The 22,230-nt window shown below is 32.0% G+C and overlaps 1 protein-coding gene across 1 annotated transcript in view; it reads left to right on the top strand.

The window, feature by feature from the left end:
• Positions 1–21,375, top strand: part of LOC145243471 (formylglycine-generating enzyme-like) — a 30,017-nt gene extending 8,642 nt beyond the window's left edge. The window contains exons 2-8 of the mRNA XM_080106408.1: positions 939–1,013; positions 5,770–5,852; positions 9,651–9,773; positions 12,282–12,396; positions 14,452–14,568; positions 17,585–17,644; positions 19,231–21,375. Of these exons, the coding sequence (XP_079962534.1) occupies positions 939–1,013; positions 5,770–5,852; positions 9,651–9,773; positions 12,282–12,396; positions 14,452–14,568; positions 17,585–17,644; positions 19,231–19,353 (696 nt within the window). The 3' untranslated portion in view covers positions 19,354–21,375. The remainder of the gene's footprint in view (positions 1–938; positions 1,014–5,769; positions 5,853–9,650; positions 9,774–12,281; positions 12,397–14,451; positions 14,569–17,584; positions 17,645–19,230) is intronic.
• Positions 21,376–22,230: the final 855 nt, after the last annotated feature.

Genomic DNA, 22,230 nt, shown 5'->3' with positions numbered 1-22,230 from the left:
TTATATTTTTATACAAAAATAAACTTTTATGTTACAAGTTTTTCTGGCTGACGAAAAATCAACTACACCATATAAAGTTACGATAAATTTCTTAAATATGCAGAAGTAAAGGTGTTATTTTTTACCCATTTAAGGCTGCGATTATTGTTAGTGTTTGGTATTATTTGGATTACTGTTCTTATCTTGAGCACTATTTTCACATTTTAGTTCATGTAACTTCAGATTTTCTTCAAGTGTACCTTGTTGAGCTTGAAAATCTTTCTGTTGAACTTCTGCACAAAATATTAAATGGAACCTTTTATTTAATCTAGTGGGGTAGTATGCTCTTGACCTCTCAGCCATGACCAGGTAGAAGTTCTGAGTAATTCGCAATTGTATTTTGAGTGTCATCCATTTTTCTTTTTTTTTTTTTAATTCAATTTTCACCCCAAATAAGGCACAGTGCCACTTTAAGATGGGGAGGGGGGCTACTATCGGGGGCATAAGTTGCAGGGATGTTATGAAGAGAGATGAGCAGCAAGATGTCTGTTCACATTACACTTGAACTTCTGCATGTCAGTACAGTTGTGAAAGCAGAATCCCGGAATGGAGTTCCAAAATCTGGCAGTTCTGGGGAAGAAACTATTGGAGTAGAAGGCTTTCTTACACCTAGGGATCTTTAGCTGCTTGTCAGGGGTATTTACGTCAAAGGGATACAAGAGCTTGTAGTTCATCAGAACATTCACTATTAAAATACTTGTAGAACAGGCAGAGGGATGCAACATTTTGTCGATGATACAGAGGCTGAAGCTTAGATGACAGTTCAGGACCTATCAAGTTGCCGACTTTTTTTTTGAATCCTGTGAGAGACTAGTAGCAGAAGAAATGTGTTCTTATTTTTTCTTATTTCCTGGAATATTAAATGACGTTTCTGTTTGTTTTGTTTTTATCTATTACAGGCTGAAAAATTTGGTAATTCTTTCGTGATGGAGAACTACCTGAGCCAACCAACTTTGGACAATGTTACACAATCGGTAAATGGTTTAACTTTTAAAATACATTTTGCCTAAATTATTACAATATGGAGGTATCATTGGGCTCACTGACTTCTATTAAGGTTGCTTCTTTCTCCGTCTTGTCCCATATTAATATGTCAGTTTAATCGCTCCATTTTCTAGGTATATAGCTGTAGGAATTGCAGAGTCGTAACGGATTGTGTATGCCTTGTTTCTTACTTATCTGTTGTATTTTCAATTGCGTGATGGAAAGAGAAATTAGAAGATGCAGACAAAGATTAAAAGATAAGTGAAAAGAAACCAGCAATTGGCAAGATCACGAGTCATTATCAAGTAGAGATTTATTAATTAACTTACAGGGTTAGCCATAAAAGCTAAACAAATGTTAAATAAATGAAGCCATAAAACTAAATAAATGTTAAACAGCCTGAAGTTTCCCTCGCCTCCAGAAGAGAAATTCCTTTCTTTTCTTTTTTAGTGAGTGAAAAAATAAAACTAAGAAAGTCTCCAGAGCGATATTAAAAGCAACAAATAAAATTAAGGATACCTTCAGAACACTTCTAAAATTAATAGCATTACAAGTGTATGCTGTATTTTCATGGCCATCGGCAATATTACATACCAAATGTACTTCAACAAGTCATATCGTTTTTATTTGTTTGTCAATTCAAGAATTATATTGCTGGAAAGAGAATAAAATAAGCATTCCAATGATGTTAATTTATTTTTCTTTTATGCATTCAATGTTTTTATGCTCCAAGTTAAAGATGAAAAAACGGTAAAATGATGACAGCAAAAAGGGAAACTGTTTTTTCAATGTTTACATTTCATAAGTTACGTTTGGATAAAAATGCGCGGGGTCAAATTTGATTGGATATGGCTGAAATTTTACAAACTATATAAGCATAGAAGTTCATCTCTACTGGACTTTGATTTATATTTTTACGACCACAGGAAGCAAAGTTACGACCGAGCAAAGTCGATGAAGAATATTTCAAAATTGCTAATATAAATCGGTATATATCATCGATTTTCATATAGATAATAGTTTCAGAATTATTTTTATGTATAATATGTAAATATTTGATAATTATTGTGCGGAAATTTCTTTAAAATGTTATCTTTTATAGAAATTCAAATCCGCTTGGGGAAAACGGCTCGCTACGCACTCAGATGACTAAAGAATAATAAAAAACTGTTTTTTCTGCTTTCAAAACGAAAGCTGAAAAATCAGTTTAATTTTTTGGATTCTGAGTTTGTCAATTTAAAAAGATTATCAAGTTTTTCAAATTTGATTTCCAAACAATACTATTTTGTTGTTTTTAACGCTTTTAGTACACATGTACTAAAAGCGTTAAAAAACAACAAAATGTACAAAGTACATGCGTTTCTCATTGTATTTATAACTTCTTACTTGTACCTAAGGTAGAATTGTGTTTTTTAGTGGTCAATAAAAAAAACAAATATATAACAAATAAAAGGTACTTGTGCACTTATGCTATCATGCTGAAATAATAACTTTATTATTTAGAAACCCATTCTTAATATGGGGAAGGAAGGGTGTTTTTTTAACTATTCTGTACTTTCACTTAACAATTAAATAATATATCATGAAACTTGAATTTATTTTTAACTCATTGTCAAGACCATTTTTTTGAATCTGTAAAACAAACCTGTTTTTGTTTTTTTTAACTGAAGATATCTAAATAATAATAATAATAATAATAATAATAAGGCGGTTTGATAAGGAATCTTATGATGATGCATTTTGTAAATTTTTACCTTGTTTCACCTTAACATTTTTCTTTAAAATGACTACCTGTTAAGATTTTCAGATATGCTGAAAACGAATATTGCATTTAAATTTTCCGCAAATAAGTAGCTTTCCGGTTATTAAGCAATGTCATTTCTTATGTTATTGCTGGTGGCCATCTTGGTATGTGCGTTTGCGCATAGTTTCTCGGTGTTATGTTTGCGCACTTGTGCGTACCAAGATAGCCACCAGCAATAACATAAGGAATTACATTGCTTAATATCTGGAAAACTACTTATTTGCAGAAGATTTAGATGCAATATTCGTTTTCAGTATACCCTAAAACCTATAAAAGTATTATTTTAAATGTTAAGGTGAAAACAAGGTAAAAAATTGTTTTATTTCTTTGTTTACATAGTTGAATTTTCAGTAAAACAACAGAATAGAAATGACAAAAATTACCATCAACTGGTGAATATATAATTGTTGCTTATCAGGATTCCTCGTATCCTGGCACTGTGAGAGCTACATCAAGGATTCATGTAGAGTACGATTTATGGTTGCATCTCAGAAAATAGGGGTATATTTGGGGCCAGATAGAGAGGATTTACAAAATTGAAAATTGGACTGGTCCCAAAATGCATAAGTTCTGGTCGACTATGGGAATTTCCATCTTTTAAAGATCCAAAATCTATATGAACAATTTTCTTTGATTTATTTCTGAGATTAATTCATATTTACTCAAATTTTTTTTTCTTTGAGGGGAGTAGTAAATACCGGCCATGAATGCTCTTTAGATATTATATGGCTACACCCCAGATGAGGTTCTCCTTTGGTGACGAGGCAGGAAAATTCCTGCTCTCAATAAAGCTATATTTTAATACCACTATAATACTTAGTTTTGTTTATAAATAGACACCCTCTGTATGATACCATGTGCAAGTTGAAAACAAAAAAAAAATGAAATTTGTACATCTTAATTTATAATTCATGGCTTATGGCAAAGAGATACATTAAATTTGACTGCATAATAAGAAAGAGCACTCAATTTTACATAAGAGTGCCAAGTTTCATGAGAATAGCCTGAAAAATAAATAAATGGTGGCGAAATTACCGAATTTCTTGAAATGTTGAGGTCTGTAATTTAGGCCACTTTTTCTAAAGAAAAATGTCCACGGAAAAGCCTAAATTTTGGCACTTTAAAATTTTCATAACTTTTGAACTACTGATGGTATTTGCATAATTCAAACGGTTTTAAGCATCTTTTACATAGCTCTTTTCATGCAAGTTGATAAAATAACAATTATCTAAAAAGAAAAAAATCAACTTGTAATGCTAAAATTAAGTTTCTCCCACTCTTTCTTTGTAGAGAAATGACAATAGTTAAGAAAGGATGAATTAAATCTGAAGTTAGCGTCTTTCAATTTGAAAAAAAAACTGTTGTCTCTTTTTTGTTTCTGTTTTTATTTTATTTTTTCATTTTAATTACAGATTGGAACAATAAAATTGTTGCTCTAAAGAAAACAACACTACAGCTTTATTTTAAAGCTTTTATTGAAAATATCCATTCAGGTGACTTGATTATGTTGTAGAGCTGACATTTATTCAATATAGCCGCCTTCAATCTCAATCACTGACTTGATACGAATCCGGAACTGGGGGCATGGCTTTTCCACAAGCGCCGACAGGAGCTCAGTGGATGGAGGTGATCAGGCTGACTTTTGTGTTGTGGTAGGTCATGTTGGTGATGTTCTTGACGTATGGCCAAACAAAGTATTCGAGTGGGTTCAGGTCAGGGGAGGAAGGGCATTGAGGAAGAGTACAAAGTCGTAACACTCCTTCTTCAACAAAATCTGGGTCTCTTTGGATTTGTGGGCCGGCGCCAAGTCCTGTTGCTACACGAGGATCTACCAACGGCTACCTGATTGCATCAGGGGATGACCACACCCTTCAGCACATCCAGATACACTTTGGTGTTGACTTTTAAGCCGGCTTCGAAGATGTGAGGTGGTATGATGTGGCTCTCACTTATAACCACACCAAAGCCTGTAACTGTAGGCCATCTGATGCATTGAACTGTGCCCTCAAGCAGTTAACCGTCCGGATTTGCATTTTGAGGATGCTGGTAATGGTCCTGTTGTCATAACTTGGATTGGTAGAGAGCATGAGTTGTACAGCGGCGCATCTCCGATCTCACTAGTTGAACGTTGTATCACTTTAAGACATGATAGACGACTCCTATTGCTCTTGTAATTTGTACACAACTGGTCAACTAGTAGCTGGTGTACAACAATAAAAGAAAACCATGGTTTTCATCAAACGGAAATGGAATCATGTTATCTTTTCTAGTACGACAATTTATTGTTCCACCCTGTATTATTTTCCTGGGGTATGCTGATTAAAACAAATACCAACTTTGTAAGGGTTAGTTGTGTAATTTGACATACAAACAACTGCCCTTTATATAACAGATACATGAATGTATAAAGCATTTATCAAGTTATAAAATGCAAACTTGGATTTTTTTTTTATCACTAAAATTATGATACCCTCCTTCCTTCCAGAAGTCAAGTAGTTTTGATGGCCTAAAAGAATCTACAAGTTTTTATTTTTAATAAAATATATTTGTTTATTAATCAATAAATATTGGAAATTTCATTAAGATTTGATCATTTTCTGATATTTTTATGGATTTTTTGAAAAATTTTAATTTAGTTATTTTTTTTAATCTTTTTTTGTTTAAAAAAAAACAACAGATTCTGACTATCCATATCGATAATCCATCTTTGACTAATTAAACACGGAAGACAATCTTTTGCAATTCCTACGCATTTTTGATTAAACAATTTAGTGATAAAAATGGATAAGAGGGATAAATAAAGACCTGACCAGAATTAGGTTATTTTAAAGTCAATTTCTTAAAGCCATCAAGCTTTTGAATGCATGTCAAATTGACATTAAATCAAATAATTATCTTCAAATCTTGAATGTTTTTAAAATTTCTTTGCTTTTACTTGCTAGGTGGCGGCTGCTCCTTGGTGGCTTTCTGTTAACGGGGCTTATTGGAGACAGCCAGAAGGCAACGATTCTACAATCCTATATCGGTTGGTATTTATTCTAATTACAGTTTTTAATCATTTTTATATAAAAATTAAACAATATTTATCTTTTTTTTTTACATCATACTAGTAGAGCTACCCATCATTACCCAGAGTAAAAGTTTAACATAAGTCCCCACCCCCCGGTCACCGCTTTTCTCCACTTTCCCCGCCTCAACTCTTTCTTCATCACGCACTTCATTTCCTCCATTTCCTCTCTCTGGACATACCAACACACACAATTCAAGCCAGCATAAAGGGAAATAACTCTTCCCTTTTAGTTATGGACTAGAAAATATGATAACATTGAAAGCTGCGTGTACATCTTGATTAAATGATAGAAGTGGTTATTTTGTTGGATGCACATACACACACATTCCAGATGGAATTGACCTACATTTTTTGTCCCATAAAAATGACCAGAATTATAATTAAAATGAAAGATAAGAACTGTTTACATTTCAAGGTCAGAAGTTATGAATTGTCCAATGCAACATAGAAAAGAAGAACGTAATGTTTACAATTCCAGCAATGTCGATTTGTGACTATGTAAGAGAAAAATTAAAAAAAACAGAAAACAACACAGTGGTGAGCCTGATTTGACATCTTGACACCTCTTCGTTGGCAAGCTACATCCCACTAACCCTTTACAACTCTCTCTCTCTCTCTCTCTCTCTCTCTCTCTCTCTCTCTCTCTTTGTCAATGAACTACAAGCTTAATTGTAAATGATACTTATACTTGGAAATCCATCTCTGTTATGTAGTAGATCAAACACAAGAAAATATTTTTTATTTATCTGTCTATCGATCTATCTATCTATCTAACTGGAGAGATAAACAAGAGATGAATATGAAGAATGTTGATAAAAACCTGTCAAAATATAACAAAGCTAGATCATAGACAAGTTTACCCGAAGCATCTTATCAGCTGATCAGATGTACGTGTGAGTCACATGGATCAGGTTAGCTGAAGATCACATTGGAGTTGGAATTCAGACATTGAGCAGAGTGGACGGTTTAGCAGGTCACCCTCCCCCTTCCCCGGGGAGGGAGCTGACATGTCTTAGAATGGAGACCTAAAATTAATCACTCGAGCAAAGATATTCACTTTCCATTCTTCAGCAATCGACACCTGAAAAGTGAATAAAAACTATATAAAATGCAATCAGCGTTCTTGGAAGTGAATGAATATTCGTACAAACGGTAATCTCCAAAAATACCGTTAGGGCTTACAACATGGCCGCCAGAAGAGTCAACAAAAAACTGCGAATAAAATATATAAAACTCGTAATTTCTGTTTTTAAAGTGGGTTGTCAATTTTCTTTATGAAATATACTTCCAAAATAAACTATTACAGTCGTTTAAAACATAATAGAAGTATTATTTTTTATTTTTTAAAAACAATGTTTACAAAATGTCTACGCACGTTCGTAGACATTTTGTAAACATTGTTTTTAAAAAATAAAAAATAATACTTCTATTATGTTTTAAACGACTGTAATAGTTTATTTTGGAAGTATATTTCATAAAGAAAATTGACAACCCACTTTAAAACAGAAATTACGAGTTTTATATATTTTATTCGCAGTTTTTTGTTGACTCTTCTGGCGGCCATGTTGTAAGCCCTAACGGTATTTTTGGAGATTACCCATACAAACATGTTCCAGCCTCCCCTCTAAGAACAAGATGAATTCCAGGTGGACAAGATCAACGACGCATGAAAATAAGCTATGTCCAAAATGCATGTATCACACACACGCCCGCATGCACGCACACACACACACACACACACACACACACGCATATGAACATTTAAATAATCATAGCATTGAAACATAAATAGACCACAACACAACTTAGGGTCCAGATAGTGACAAAATACCATAGACATTCTAGTGACACGTACACACATCAGGATGAACCCTTCATCACAAGGACATGTGTTGATTTTGAGAATAATGACAAAAGAATTGTCAGAGTGTATATATTATATAAATTATATATACATTCAACTATGCAATAATTTGATCTCCAAATAATAAATCATTTCTTCAAATTTTCGACATTGGACATCCTTATTTTATAAATAAAAAAAAAAAAAAGAAAGCTTTCTGGATGTTTAATTTGTATTTTTCAAGTTTCATGGACAGCAGATAAATTTCAGATCTTAATTTTTTGGGTGCAATTACATTATAATAGCAAAGTTTCAAAAACAAAAAAAAAATTGATTTAAAAAGAAAAATGTATATATTCACATTTTGTGCCAATTTCAACTAAAAGCAGTGATATCTACATAATTGACAAAAGTACTTAAATATTACTGCATTATTTATAAAATATGAGTTTTCAATCTTTATCATAAAAGCCCTCGCCATATTTCTTTGGGTATACCTGACATAATAATAAGGGACTCAGTTATGCTAAAATCAAGACATGTATGACTGTTAACACACAATTTATTTTTAAAAAATTGCCATTAGTTACATGCTATTTACCTTTCCTTGGACTCTAGTATATTTTTAGCCAAACATTTTATTTTTGCTAATTTTCGTCAAAAATGTTTTCTTTAATAATTTTTTTGTGCCTTATTGTTTTTTGTAATTTTTGGATTTATTCATAACTGTCACATTATAATTCAGGAGACCATTGGTTTGCCTTGAAATTCAATATGAAAATTTATTTTTTCGTTTTTTTTTTTTTTTTCGTTTTTTTTTTCTTTTTCTTTTTTTTTTCTTTTTCTTTTTTTTTCGTTTTTTTTTCTTTTTTTTCTTTTTTTTTCTTTTTTTTTCTTTAAGACATTCGTAATATATATATATATGATATTTTTGTTTTAAATAAATATTACAGTGTAACCCAAATGTAAAAGACTGCTTATCTGGGCCCTATAACTCTATACAGGTTACACTTATATATTGGTTTCTTATATCCAGGTTACCTTGTACATTAACACAGACTCTAATTTGGGACCTGAGAAAATCTCTTATATCTGTTCTTATATATTTCTTATATTCGGGTCTCTTCTATCCGGGTTACACTATAACAATAATTTTTATATGAACACAAAATCATAGACTACAGTTACCTCCAGGGGAAGTAACTTCAGTCTATGATTTTGACAAAATAAATGTAATTCTTGAAAATCAGCCAATTTGAAATAGATTACAGATCGTTAATATGTATGATTTTGTAAAAAAAAAAAAATAGTTCTAACAGATCTATTCTAGCAATTTTTTTTTTTTATTTTTAGAATTTTTACTAATTTCGATATGGCACATTCAAAAACAAAATGTATTAGTGTTTTTAGTTAAAATGCAATTTTTGAAATCTCATTACATTGCACAAGCATCGATAATATTTTTAGAAGGGAGATAACTCTGATCTTCCTACAACAATAAAACTAATCTCTAAAAAAAATGCGTACAAAGCATGAATTAAGAGAAATGACGATGGTCAAGTGGTTAACAACACGCACTGACAACCTGCGTGCTTCAAGTTTGAATTCAGTTTCTTCCACTAAAATCACTTTCACTTAGGGTGTTGGCAACTTTCTCGTGGTCCCTTTCGTAAGTACCTGATGTCTTTCTAGAAAGAATTCTGACTAGAAAATTATGGGTGGGGTGGACCAATGCCAACAATAAAATCATTGCATTCATACAATATGATGAAGAATAAATATTTGTAGATCTGGAGAATTTGAAACATAAAATCACTTATTAAATTGACTGGATTTGGAATTAAATAACCCACAAAGGATTGATATGCCGTAAAACAATCGGTTAACTTTGATATAAATTATTTTTCCAGAATGGATCATCCTGTACTTCATGCCTCTTGGAATGATGCTGTAGAATTCTGCAAATGGTCTGGTAAACGACTTCCGACAGAAGCTGAGTGGGAGTATGCTTGCAAAGGAAATCTAAAAGGAAGGTAAAATGATGTTTTTTTTTAAAGAATTTTTGACAATAGGTATTAGACATGAATTAATAAATACCCTCAACATATTTGAAAAGGATTTTAGGGGCATAAAATAGGCACAACTTTCTGTTTTGAAAATTAAAATATTTCAGATGTGCATTCAATTTTATCCATAGCTGTTTGATACTAATTGAGCAAGATTTCTTGGATTTTAGTTTCTTCTTTAGCTTTAAATTTTTGATTTTCTAGAATCAAAACCTGTAATGGATTTTAATCACAATTAATGTACAGATTCTAGATATCTAGTTTATATCTTGATTTTAATCTTTTTAAAGAGACAAAAAATGGTACAGAATTTTTTTGTTTAAAGAATTTTACCCATCACAGAAAAGGTATTTTATAATACAGTAGTATCCAAACGTAAAGGAACGATCGATCATTTTTTTTTATTGGCTTCTAACTTTATCTATGAAAAAAAAAAAAAAATTTTTTTTTTAATGGCTTCTAACTTTATCTATGAAAAAGAAAAAAAAAATTTTTGGTGAATTTTCCCATGTTTAATAATGGTGGTTAAAAAAAAAAATTTTTTTAAATTTTTTATTTTAATACATATTAGTTTTTTTTACATATAAATAAATTTAATTAAATAACAGGTGTCCAAAAGTTAAGGAACGAGGGAAATTCATTATGAAAAAATAAAGAATCCTTTCAGTATTTAGTGAAAAGCCCCTTGTTTTCAATCACACTATGGCATCTTTTGCTGCAAGACAGAACCAATCGTTCACATGTTATAGGTGAAATATTCCAGGATGTTTTTATACATTCCCATAAATCATCAAGATTTTTTGTGTTTTTTTCTGTGATCTTATCACCAATAATTTTCCAAACAATTGGATTCAGGTCTGGGCTCTGAGCTGGCCAATCCATAACGCAAATATTGGATCTATTTAGCTCTTCTAAAACTATTTTTGCTTTATGGCACGGTGCGTTGTCTTGCATAAAGATATCAGAATTAGAAAGATTAGGTACCATATGTTCTCTAATCAATTCTCTGTACATTCGGGCATTAACTTTTCCATGAATTCTCACAAAGGGGGCCAGTTCCTTTTGAAGATATCATGCCTCCATTTCATTATACTACCGCCTCCAAATTTTACTGTACTTTTAACACACTTAGGGGACAGTCTTTCTCCATTTTTTCTTCTGACATGTGGTCATTTGTCTGATCCAAAAAGATTAAATTTAGATTCATCAGTAAAATGAACCTTTTCCCATTTTTTTTCTTCCCAAAACAAATGTTTTTCGGCGAATAACAATCTGGCCTTTTTATTCTTAATAGAAATTAAAGGCTTTGAGCATGAACTTCTTGAAAATAATCCAACTTCGTTTAATCTTCGTGAGATCGTTTGTCAGGAAATCTTGTGTCCAGTTTCGGATGTAAAATCCCAGGATATCGAAGCCGCAGTTTTAAAGCGATCAGAACGAGATGGTCGAGTGATTTTTCTCTGCTCCCTTTTAGTTGTTATTCGGGGTCGGCCTGATTTTTTTCTTTTCAGTCAATGGTAAACCTTTTTTTCTATTTTCAATAATCAGAAAAACAACGCTTTTAGACCTTTTCAATATTTTAGCAATCTCCCCTATGGACTTTTTTTCATCATAATGGTCACAAATAAGTTGTTTTCTTGTACAGATAGCCTTTTTTGAATATTCGGAATCAACATTTTGTTGTTGCTAATAAAATTGTTAACGTTTGTATTAATTTTCTGCGTTCCTAAACTTTTGGATGCCTGTAGTTTAATTAAATTTATTTATATGTAAAAAAAACTTATTAAAATCAAAAATTTAAAATTTTTTCTTTAACTACCATTATTAAACATTAGAAAATTCACCAAAAATTTTTTTTTCTTTTTCATAGATAAAGTTAGAAGCCATTAAAAAAAAAATGATCGATCATTCCTTAACTTTTGGACGCTACTGTGTATGTATATATATATATATATATATATATATATATATATACATATATATATATGAATAACATAACTTTCACGAAAAACACTCGTCTAGCTGAAACCACTGTCAATAATTTTCCCCACTCTTTATCTGTGTCTAAATCAAAACATAGATTCCATGAACAAAGCATCTTTCTTAGAACGGCATGCCTGTGGAACTCTTCTTTCTGTTTGCCGGTTTTCCATCTGACAACAATTTGGAATGGAAACAAATTCTTGATGAATTGTCCCCTTAAGTAATTCCATTTACCAAATTTCCACTACTAACGATTACTATATTATCACATTGATTACTGTACACTTAGTAACCCTTATCCTCGAGTGGCCTCCGGACCTTGATAAGTGGTGACTCCTTTGTAACAAAAAAAAAAAAAAATCAGCTTACATGCTATTTAGGTCACATTTTACATGTTATATTATGTGGATTATTTATTTATTTTATGTTTTTTTTTGGACATTTCTTAAATTACTTTTTCTTCATTATTTCCTTTTCTGTTTCCGTCCTCAGATTATTTCCGTGGGGAAATAAGGAGAATCCGCATAACAAGCATTGGATGAATATTTGGCATGGCGAATTTCCGAAAGAGAACACTGGAGACGATGGCTACATCGGAACGAATCCAGTTTGTATTAAATTCTCTACATTTACTTCGCAGAAGTGTTTTACAAGTTTTTGATAGAGGGGAAGCAGATACCTATAGATGCTGTTTGCCTCTCATCAGCTAGAATTTACCCTCTACATTGGGTACTTCTCTCTCAAACAGGTGGCTGGAGTACGAGGTGCCCCCAATAAGTTTCCAGACTTTTTTGTACGGACGTTTGAAATTGTTGTAGACTCTTGAAAAGTCAATGTTATTGCTATACATCTTATGAGATAACGCACCAATTTTCATGATTTCAGATTCAAATGAACATGTACAGCAAGAATTGGAATACATTCTATTAAAGCCTGATTGTTAGTGAATTTCAAAAATACAATTTGAGTATGAGGACACTCTAGAAGAACGATATGCAATAAAATTATTTTAAACTTGGATAAAAAATGCCACAGAAACATATAGAATGCTTCAGACTGCTTTTGGACCATCTTGCATGAATCAAGCATCAGTTTTTTAATGGCATAAGAGATTCAAAGAAGGCAGAGAGTCTGTGAGGGATGATGAGAGATGTGGAATAAGTAAGAAAGTCAGAACACCAGAGTTGGTTGGCCAAATATAGAATTTCACGGATAAAGACCGTCATGTGTATATAGAGACAGTAAGTGCTCAGTTTGATGTCGGTGTGGGAACTGTACACACAATTATTTATGAGGAACTGGAGATGTGGAAGATTTGAACGATGTTTGTCTCAAGGATACTCAGAGAAGATTACAAAATAAGACATCACTCTCCCTATAGTCCAGACCTTGTTCCCTATTACTTTTGGTTATTCCCTAAGCTCAAGGGAAACTTTGGAGGCTGTCGTTATGAGACAATTGAAGAGATGAAAGAGGCTATGACGAGGGTCGTTGACGTGCTCACATAAGTGGACTTCCATGGGGCCTTCCAGAAGTTGTTGATATTTAACAATGTCGTGTCAGGAGAGATGTGGTTGGAGATTGCACACCTCTTGCCACAGAAATTTCATGCGCATGCACCCTTATGGTGGGTATCAATAGTCTGTCAAGATTGGAGGAGCCTTTACTTTACGCTTAGATGGATGGGGGTCAGCTTAACCTACTGTTTTAAGTACAAGTATTCCTTAACAAATGATAAATGCTTGAAAGGAGTTGCGTTTGAAGGCTATTACAATGCAGCTTGTGGGGAAACACTGGACACAAGTCAGTGTATAAAAGAATAATGACAGAATTAGAAGGAATTTTCAATGATTCTCAATGATGATATATTTTGAAATTGTCTGGCAACTCATGATATGTCAAAACCTTTCTATCACAGACGTCTCAGTCTTTTTCTATAAATACTATTATGGGATGTGTTCTTCCCGATGGTCGGATCTATTCCTTATTTCCTTTGTTCTAGTTTGATTAGTGATTTCCATCAGTTTACTATTTTAATACCTTATTGTAATACAGCTTCCTATTCCAAGAACTACAAGCTTGTGGAACTCTCTTTCAGCTGACTTCTTTCCTACCCAGAGTTTTTTTTTTTTTTTTTTTTTTTTAAAGGCATCTCCTGTTTTTGTGATGATTATCTTTCGTTCTTGTTAGTTACTTGCATCAAGTGGCTTCACTCTTTGTCTGGAGTGATTTTCATTAAAAACAAAACATTCTAATTCAAAAGTCAAATTTCAAACTTACATACTGTTGTGGTGGCACACATTCATTTGCATATGTGGATAGTAATTACACATAAATAGGAAGACTCAGTTAGTCTGAGTGTGTGTTCACCAGAAGCCATCGAAGGCCGCCGAGAGCAGATATGTTTCTCCAGCAAAGACTCTCTTATTTGACACCTGTAAATATACCTTTTCCTAATACACTTCTAATTTGATCTACCTTTGGTTGTTGAGTCGTCATTTGTATTGCTTTCTACGTTACTTGTTTCAACCTGCAAACTTAACACATACTATCCACTAGCTTTTGCCATCATAATTCTCTCATCGCAATATTACAAGTAATCATAAGTTTAACAATTCATGTTTGCGGCTTTCTTTAACGATGTTCATGTTCCGCGTTACAGGTAACAATGTTTCCTGAGCAAAATAAATTTAAATTAAAGAATATGATTGGCAACGTTTGGGAATGGACGTCGGATTGGTGGAAAATTCAACATTCAACAGACTTCCAGAAAAATCCGGTAAGAAAATTCTCTCTTATCTTATTGATATTATTTTATTTGAAATTTTATGACTTCTATTTTGCTATGTAACAGCCATTATGCAAATCCCTGAAGAAAGAGTAAAGGCCATACCATGTGTTGTCGAGCGAAGAGAGACTGGTTTGAATCCAGAGTAGATTACTTACGAGAAAGAATCTTGTTTTATTTAATGTTATCTAGAATTTGTGGTTCTTATTCATAATCCTCCTCATATTAAAAAACAAAAACGAAAATATCATATTCCAAAAATCACATAAATTGATCGAGTAGCTTTATCTTTCCTCACAGGACCCGTGGAAATTCCTCAGCAGCATCTTTCATATGTAATATATAGTTGCTGGGCATTCTGTGGACGTTCAGCATGAATGGGAACCCCACGATATTATTGTAACCCTTTTGTTAAAACTGTAAAAGTTTTTATCTAAGAAATCTAGTCAATGTAGTGTCGTAATATATTTGGTTATTACGGTTTATCTCCAACATTCTTATAGGAGTCTGTGACATATTTCCATTGTATGGACGCCCAGCATGAACGTTAACCCCACGATATCATACCATCTTTAGACAGAACAGATACTACTCTTAGAGGTATGTAGTTCTCTCCCACTGCAAGAATTGTGACACCAGGGTCAGAAAATGGGACTGTGAAGTCAGAAGTAAGCGATTACTAGGAATCCATTTAGTATGAATTATCTCCCTTGTTTCGGCACTTCTAGTATACTCACAAAATTTTATACTTTTTATTCAAAAGTAAAGCTCCTTAATAAATTTGAAATTTGGAATATGCTATTTTCGTTTCGTCAGAGAGATGTACCTCATACAGATTTTTCTTTATGTTTTGGTTTTTAATATAGAGAGAATTCTCGACAAGGGCTGAGTTTGCTTCTGCAAATGATCACCGTTTCGCCGCTGCAGCTGCAGTGCAATGCACTCCACTCCACTGCTCATGCTTACACTCTAAGTAGAATAGTGTTTGAAATAGGTTTGAAAATAAACTGCTGCAAAACCAAATGAATTACTAGAGACAAAACGACTAGAATTCTGAAATTAATGATACATAAATTATATCACTGAATATTTATATTTCTGTTACAAATGTTTACAAGGAAACGCAACAACAACAAGGCCTATACGCTGCTGTAATGCTCCAAAAAAAAAAAAAAAAAAAAAGGTTTTTAGTGAAGAAGAAAGAAGGGGAAATAACTCTGTAAAACAAGGGAGATAATCCTACAAATAATTTTCAGTTATTTCCCCTGAATCAAATCAAATTGAGAAATAATAGAAATTAAAAACTAACGAGATCCAATGGAAATCTTACATCAATCTGCATAATTTACTGTTGATAATATTCGTTTTGAAATAATAAATGCCTATCAGTGTCAATACTATTAAACAAAATGACTCCTAAATATGTCATTATTTAAATAAAACGAATATATCTCTTTATGTAAAATAGTAGCGACATAATTCTTTTTAGAACCATAAATATTTTGTTTTCTTACTATAAAAATAATTTTCATGTACATAATCTTTAACTCTATAAAACAAATATCACTTTTTTAAACACGAATGTGATGTTTTAGTTGATTGGACAACATAATTTGATTTTGGAACAATTCATTTTAAAATGGAATTATTTACCTTAACAACATCAGATTAATCACACATGATAGGACAATTTGGATATTTTTCCACAATTCCAATATAATTACCGATTCTGTTTTAAATTCCCGATTCCAATACAATTCCCAATTATGATTCCTTTTAAATTTCTAAATCTATATATCTATAAAAGTGAACGTGTCTGTCTGTCTGTGTATCTGTGTGTGTACATTTCCCTACGCAATAACTGTCAATTTTAAGTCTACAGACTCGAAATTTGATATACAGGGTACTGAGATTTGGGAAAATCGATGTGATCGGTTTTCGACCAGAAATTTGGCGATTAAGGGGTCAAAGATCAACGATTTGACCTTGAAATTTTAGATATAGGTTCCTTGAACATGGATCTAACTTAATAACTTAGTTTGAGTCCAAAGGAATAAATTTTAAGGGGTCATAATAGGGGTCAAAGTTAAAAAAATTGACCACTTTTTTTTTTTTTTTGCTCAACATACATCTCCAAATACCCGGGCAACGCCGGGCACCCATGCTAGTATATTATAGAGTTTATTTATTTATTTATTTTATTTTTTTTGTAGGGTGTACAGATTACTGTTAAAACCCATGTAAGATGCACACATATTTTCACAAACATAAAAATACACTTGTGATCTATAAATTTGGTTTTACTATTAGTTTTAAATCAATAAATGTTAATCATTTCATCATTTAATATAAGGCATGGAAAGTTCTAAATAAAAACAAACAAATAAAAGCAAACAAATAAAAACAATTAAGAGAATCGTTTTTGGTATTGGAAAATAGGCACAAATTTTTCTAAGTCCAATAACTCAAAGTTTTTTTTTTTTTAATCCTGATTCCAATTAAGCGCCCAACACTATCAGTTACCATATTTATTGATCAGACACTACACTCAACTTTTTTAAAATGGGAGGGAGGCTGATAACGTACATATGAATATGCTATATGTATAATATGGTCTTAGTATGTTATTACAGAGATAAAGATTGAAAATGACAATATAAGGGATAAGGAGTACACAAGGGGTCCTTATTCATTCTCACATTACAATATTATTTACTTACCTACTAACGAGAGTAAAGTTAGACTCAAGGTCGATTTTCTATGTTGGTAAAATTCAGCTCCCCAAAAAGAAGCACTCTGAATTGGAACAAAATTAAAAATTGCTTTGGTTTAGGACTTCTACTTCACTGCACAAGGACACTTTTTTCCTAGTCATAAGGTTTTCTAATATATAATAATAATAATAATAATAATAATAATAATAATAATGATTCTATGTGCATGTTCTTTTTTTTTTATTTTTTATGTTTTTTATCCTGATTTGTATTTTATTTTTTCTTTCAATTAGAAAGGTCCAAACAGTGGAGCTGATAAAGTAAAAAAAGGAGGTTCGTTTCTTTGCCATAAGGTGAGTCGTTTTATTCCAAAACCTTACAGAATTTTGAGTATTGCATGTCTAAGTTTTGTACAAGATCAAATGAACAGAAAAATAGAAAGGATTTTCTGCAGGCCTCGAAAGTTGTTCAACTTTAGGTTCAAGAGATAATAGATAATATGTATGATGAAGATGGGAAAGGGATAATATTTATGGAGGGGGGAAAAGGATAATATTTATGGAGGGATAATATTTTTGAAGGGAAAGGGATAATATTTATGAAGGGAAAGGGATAATATTTTTGAAGGGGAAAAGGATAATATTTATGGAGGGATAATATTTATGAAGGGGAAAAGGATAATATTTATGGAGGGGAAAGGGATAATATTTTTGAAGGGAAAGGGATAATATTTATGAAGGGAAAGGGATAATATTTTTGAAGGGGAAAAGGATAATATTTATGGAGGGATAATATTTATGAAGGGGAAAAGGATAATATTTATGGAGGGGAAAGGGATAATATTTTTGAAGGGAAAGGGATAATATTTATGAAGGGAAAGGGATAATATTTTTGAAGGGGAAAAGGATAATATTTATGGAGGGATAATATTTATGAAGGGGAAAAGGATAATATTTATGGAGGGGAAAGGGATAATATTTTTGAAGGGAAAGGGATAATATTTATGAAGGGAAAGGGATAATATTTTTGAAGGGGAAAAGGATAATATTTATGGAGGGATAATATTTATGAAGGGGAAAAGGATAATATTTATGGAGGGGAAAGGGATAATATTTTTGAAGGGAAAGGGATAATATTTATGAAGGGAAAGGGATAATATTTTTGAAGGGGAAAAGGATAATATTTATGGAGGGATAATATTTATGAAGGGGAAAAGGATAATATTTATGGAGGGGAAAGGGATAATATTTTTGAAGGGAAAGGGATAATATTTATGAAGGGAAAGGGATAATATTTTTGAAGGGGAAAAGGATAATATTTATGGAGGGATAATATTTATGAAGGGGAAAAGGATAATATTTATGGAGGGGAAAGGGATAATATTTTTGAAGGGAAAGGGATAATATTTTTGAAGGGAAAGGGATAATATTTATGAAGGGAAAAGGATAATATTTATGGAGGGATAATATTTATGAAGGGAAAGGGATAATATTTATAATTGAAAAGGGAAAGAGATAATATTCTTTTTAAGCCAACTCCCCAGTCACACCAAGACACCAAATTTTGAATCTTTTTGAATATGTTAAATTTTTGGAGCAAATCTTTTAGATAAAAATTGATAATTTGGATTATTTAAATTACTATTCTTATTTTGAATATTATTTTCACAACGTTTCGATCTGTGTTATCTCCGACCTTCTTCAGGTGCATCTTTTACAACTCTCGAATCTTTGTCATACTCAGAAACCTACATAGAATTCTGAACTGAAGTTTTTATTTAATCCACAGGATATATTGTTCTCGTTCTATCAGCCATAACTGAGAATAACATAAAAGAAAATAACACTTCTACCTTTACATAACATATAATTAGCCCATGACATGACTGTGAATGTATGCTTTACTGGTTAATGAAACAAAATTGTTCTTTCTTTTTCAGAGTTATTGCTATCGGTACCGTTGTGCAGCCAGGAGTCAGAATACAGCTGACAGCTCTGCGTCCAACCTAGGCTTTCGATGTGCAAGTACGACGCTTCCACCCGGGGTAGAAGCAGTTAATTAGACTTTCATTTTTTTTTGTTTTTTGTTTTTATTTATTTTTTATCTGGACATTTTTCAACTGCTAGTTTATTGCCAAAATAGTAATTGCAAAATATTCTGTAAATTCTAAGAGCTTCATTATTGTTAATTCAAGTCACGAGTTTAATATTTTTATCTTCTTTACTCACTACTTATTCTTCCAGGGTGGAATGATAAAATTGTCGCTTTAGAAAAGACAACATGATTCCATTTCCGTTCGATGAAAACCGGTTTTCTTTTTTTGTTGCAGATTATTTACTAGTTGGCCAGTTGTGTATAAATTCCAAGAACCATAGGAGCCTTTTATCATGTCTGAAAGTGACACAATATTCAATGAGCAAGATCGCAGATGTACAGCTGTACAACTACCGATCAAAGTTATGACAACAGGACCATTGCTAGCACTCTCAAAATGCAAATCTGGACGGTTTGACACTTGAGGGCACAGCTTAACAAAGTTTCTGGCCACGGTTATGGTCTTTGGTGTGGTTTCAAGTGAAGGGGCACATAATGTCACTATACATCTTCAAAGTTAACGTGAAAGTCAACATCAAAGTGTATCTGGATGTGCTGAAGAGTGTGGTGATTTCCTGCTGGCAGACCCTGAGTGTGGCAGCAGGACTCTGTGCCGGTCCACATGTCTAAAGAGGCCCAGGCTTGGCTTCAGAAGGAGTGCTACGACTTTGTACCCTTCTCCCGCTGGACTATTTTATTTGGTCATATGTCAAGAACATCACCAACGTGATCTCCCACAACACCAAAGCCAGTCTGATCACCGCCAAGTATTTGCTGGTGCTTGTGGAAAAGGCATTCTCCCAGTTCTGGGCCTGTATCGAGGTGGTAATTGAGGCTGAAGGCGGCTACATTGAATAGATATCAGCTCTACTACATAATTAAGTTACTTGAATTGATTTTTTTTCAATAAAAGTTTGAAAATAAAGCTGTTGTGTTGTTTTCTTTAGGGCGACAATTTTATTGTTCCACCTTGTATATTGAAATTATTTATATTATCATATTATCATTTCGGAATAGATACTACACTGTTTCAGAAAAGACTATCAGAACCTGACTGCTTAACTTTTTGTCATTTTTTGATAGTTTTATACATTTATCTTCAGTACAGGTGAATGATAGATGCTGAAATAAAAAAACAAACTTTTTGCTTTCCTTGTTGTTAGCAAAGATAAGTTTCTTCACAATAGGGACCAAAATATATTGCAAAGTGAAAGATAATACTTTCACTTAATATTTGTTTTTTGTTACAAAAATTTCGTCGGATAAACAGATGGACACATATCTCCATTGTGTGGCAGAGGTTGATCACATGACATCATTTTTATCTGAATAATTTTGTTAATTTTTGTTGTGTATATTTTTAAATAATGTCCTTTTCTTCCATTTTATTTCAATAAATCGCTTCACAATAGAAATAATGAAGAACAATAAAAGTGAAGCAACTGATTTGCCTTGTCACTGTTTCCGGTAGCAGCCACACCAGAAGTTAGGAAGTACGTTAGCTGACTATAACCAACTTCCCATATATATATAATACCATGTTTAGAGTCTGTTATATATAAAAACAAACGGATGAGACGTTAAAATATAAAATTAAAATTGGTTACAATAAAGTTACATTTATATTGAAATCAATCTACCCCTCCGCTAAAAAGAATAAATAAATAAATAAAAAAAAACATAGGTCAGTATTTTCCAAACAACCTAATAACCATATTAATTGTTAAGTAACTCAGCCTGTTGCGCCACCTACGTACAATCAACTATTTCATTTTAAACCTCCAATTATTCGAGAGGACATAACTGTAACCTTTCAAAAAAACATTCATTATTTAACAATATTGAACAAAATTATGTTAGTTATTTTTTTTTGGGGGGGGGGTTGCAATAAACTATCAACTGAATAAAAAAAAAAAACTGCTTCATATTTTGAAAAAGAATCTCGCGGACATTTATATTTTTATGATGAATAAAACATTTTTAAAATCGATTTCCTTTTTTTGTGTGTCCTTTTTTTAAAAAAAAAATAATCACTTATTGTTGGGAAAAAGAATTTCACAGTACTTATTTTATTCTTAATTTTTATTTTTAATGAAAGCTTTGAATATTTAAAATTTGCATCATCAATCTGGAACCCGGTGTTTGTCTAGAATCTTCACCCCCCCCCCCACGCACACACACATGAAAAACAAAAATAAAGAAAAGTCTGTATGATGCGAAGAAAATGTTGTACACAAAAAATCACAGAAATTAATCAAGTATTTTTATTTATTTTTTTTTTTTTTATATATAAGAAAATCAAATTTTATGGTTAAACAATGAGCGCCATCTTGAAAACAGTCTGAAGAAAGCAAGAGAGATAACTCCAAATCAAGATTTTGGAAAATTATTTGTAACATGGGATAGGGGTATTGAAAAAATTTAAATATGCTTAAAAATTATTTTCTTATTTAAAAATGAAACTTTTATCAATTTAGGTGATTTTTGGCGTACGATATTTTCTTTCTGTTATGGGTATGTAAATCTTGCAAATTTTTCTAAATTTTTGTTTTTTCAATATTGACCACTTGGAAACTGTTCAGAGACATGTAACCAAATGATTACCTTCCATCAGACACTAGCCATAGTCTTTATTTGATTGGGCTTGAATTTACTGAAGCCTGTTCAGTAACTTGATAAATATGCACAAAATTATTATCCATCTTGTCAACAATAATCCAAAGCACTAAATTACAGTTTGTTTCTACTTCTTACATATAACCTTTTTTCTTCTTAAAACAACACATTTCTTTATTCTATTATTTTTCTTCAAATAAAATTGGACATTTTTTTTTTCTTTTTATTA

Source organism: Euprymna scolopes, chromosome 22 (assembly GCF_053919585.1).
Source record: "Euprymna scolopes isolate OS-2025 chromosome 22, ASM5391958v1, whole genome shotgun sequence".
Taxonomy (NCBI): domain Eukaryota; kingdom Metazoa; phylum Mollusca; class Cephalopoda; order Sepiida; family Sepiolidae; genus Euprymna; species Euprymna scolopes.
This window is presented reverse-complemented; position numbering and strand designations above follow the sequence as displayed.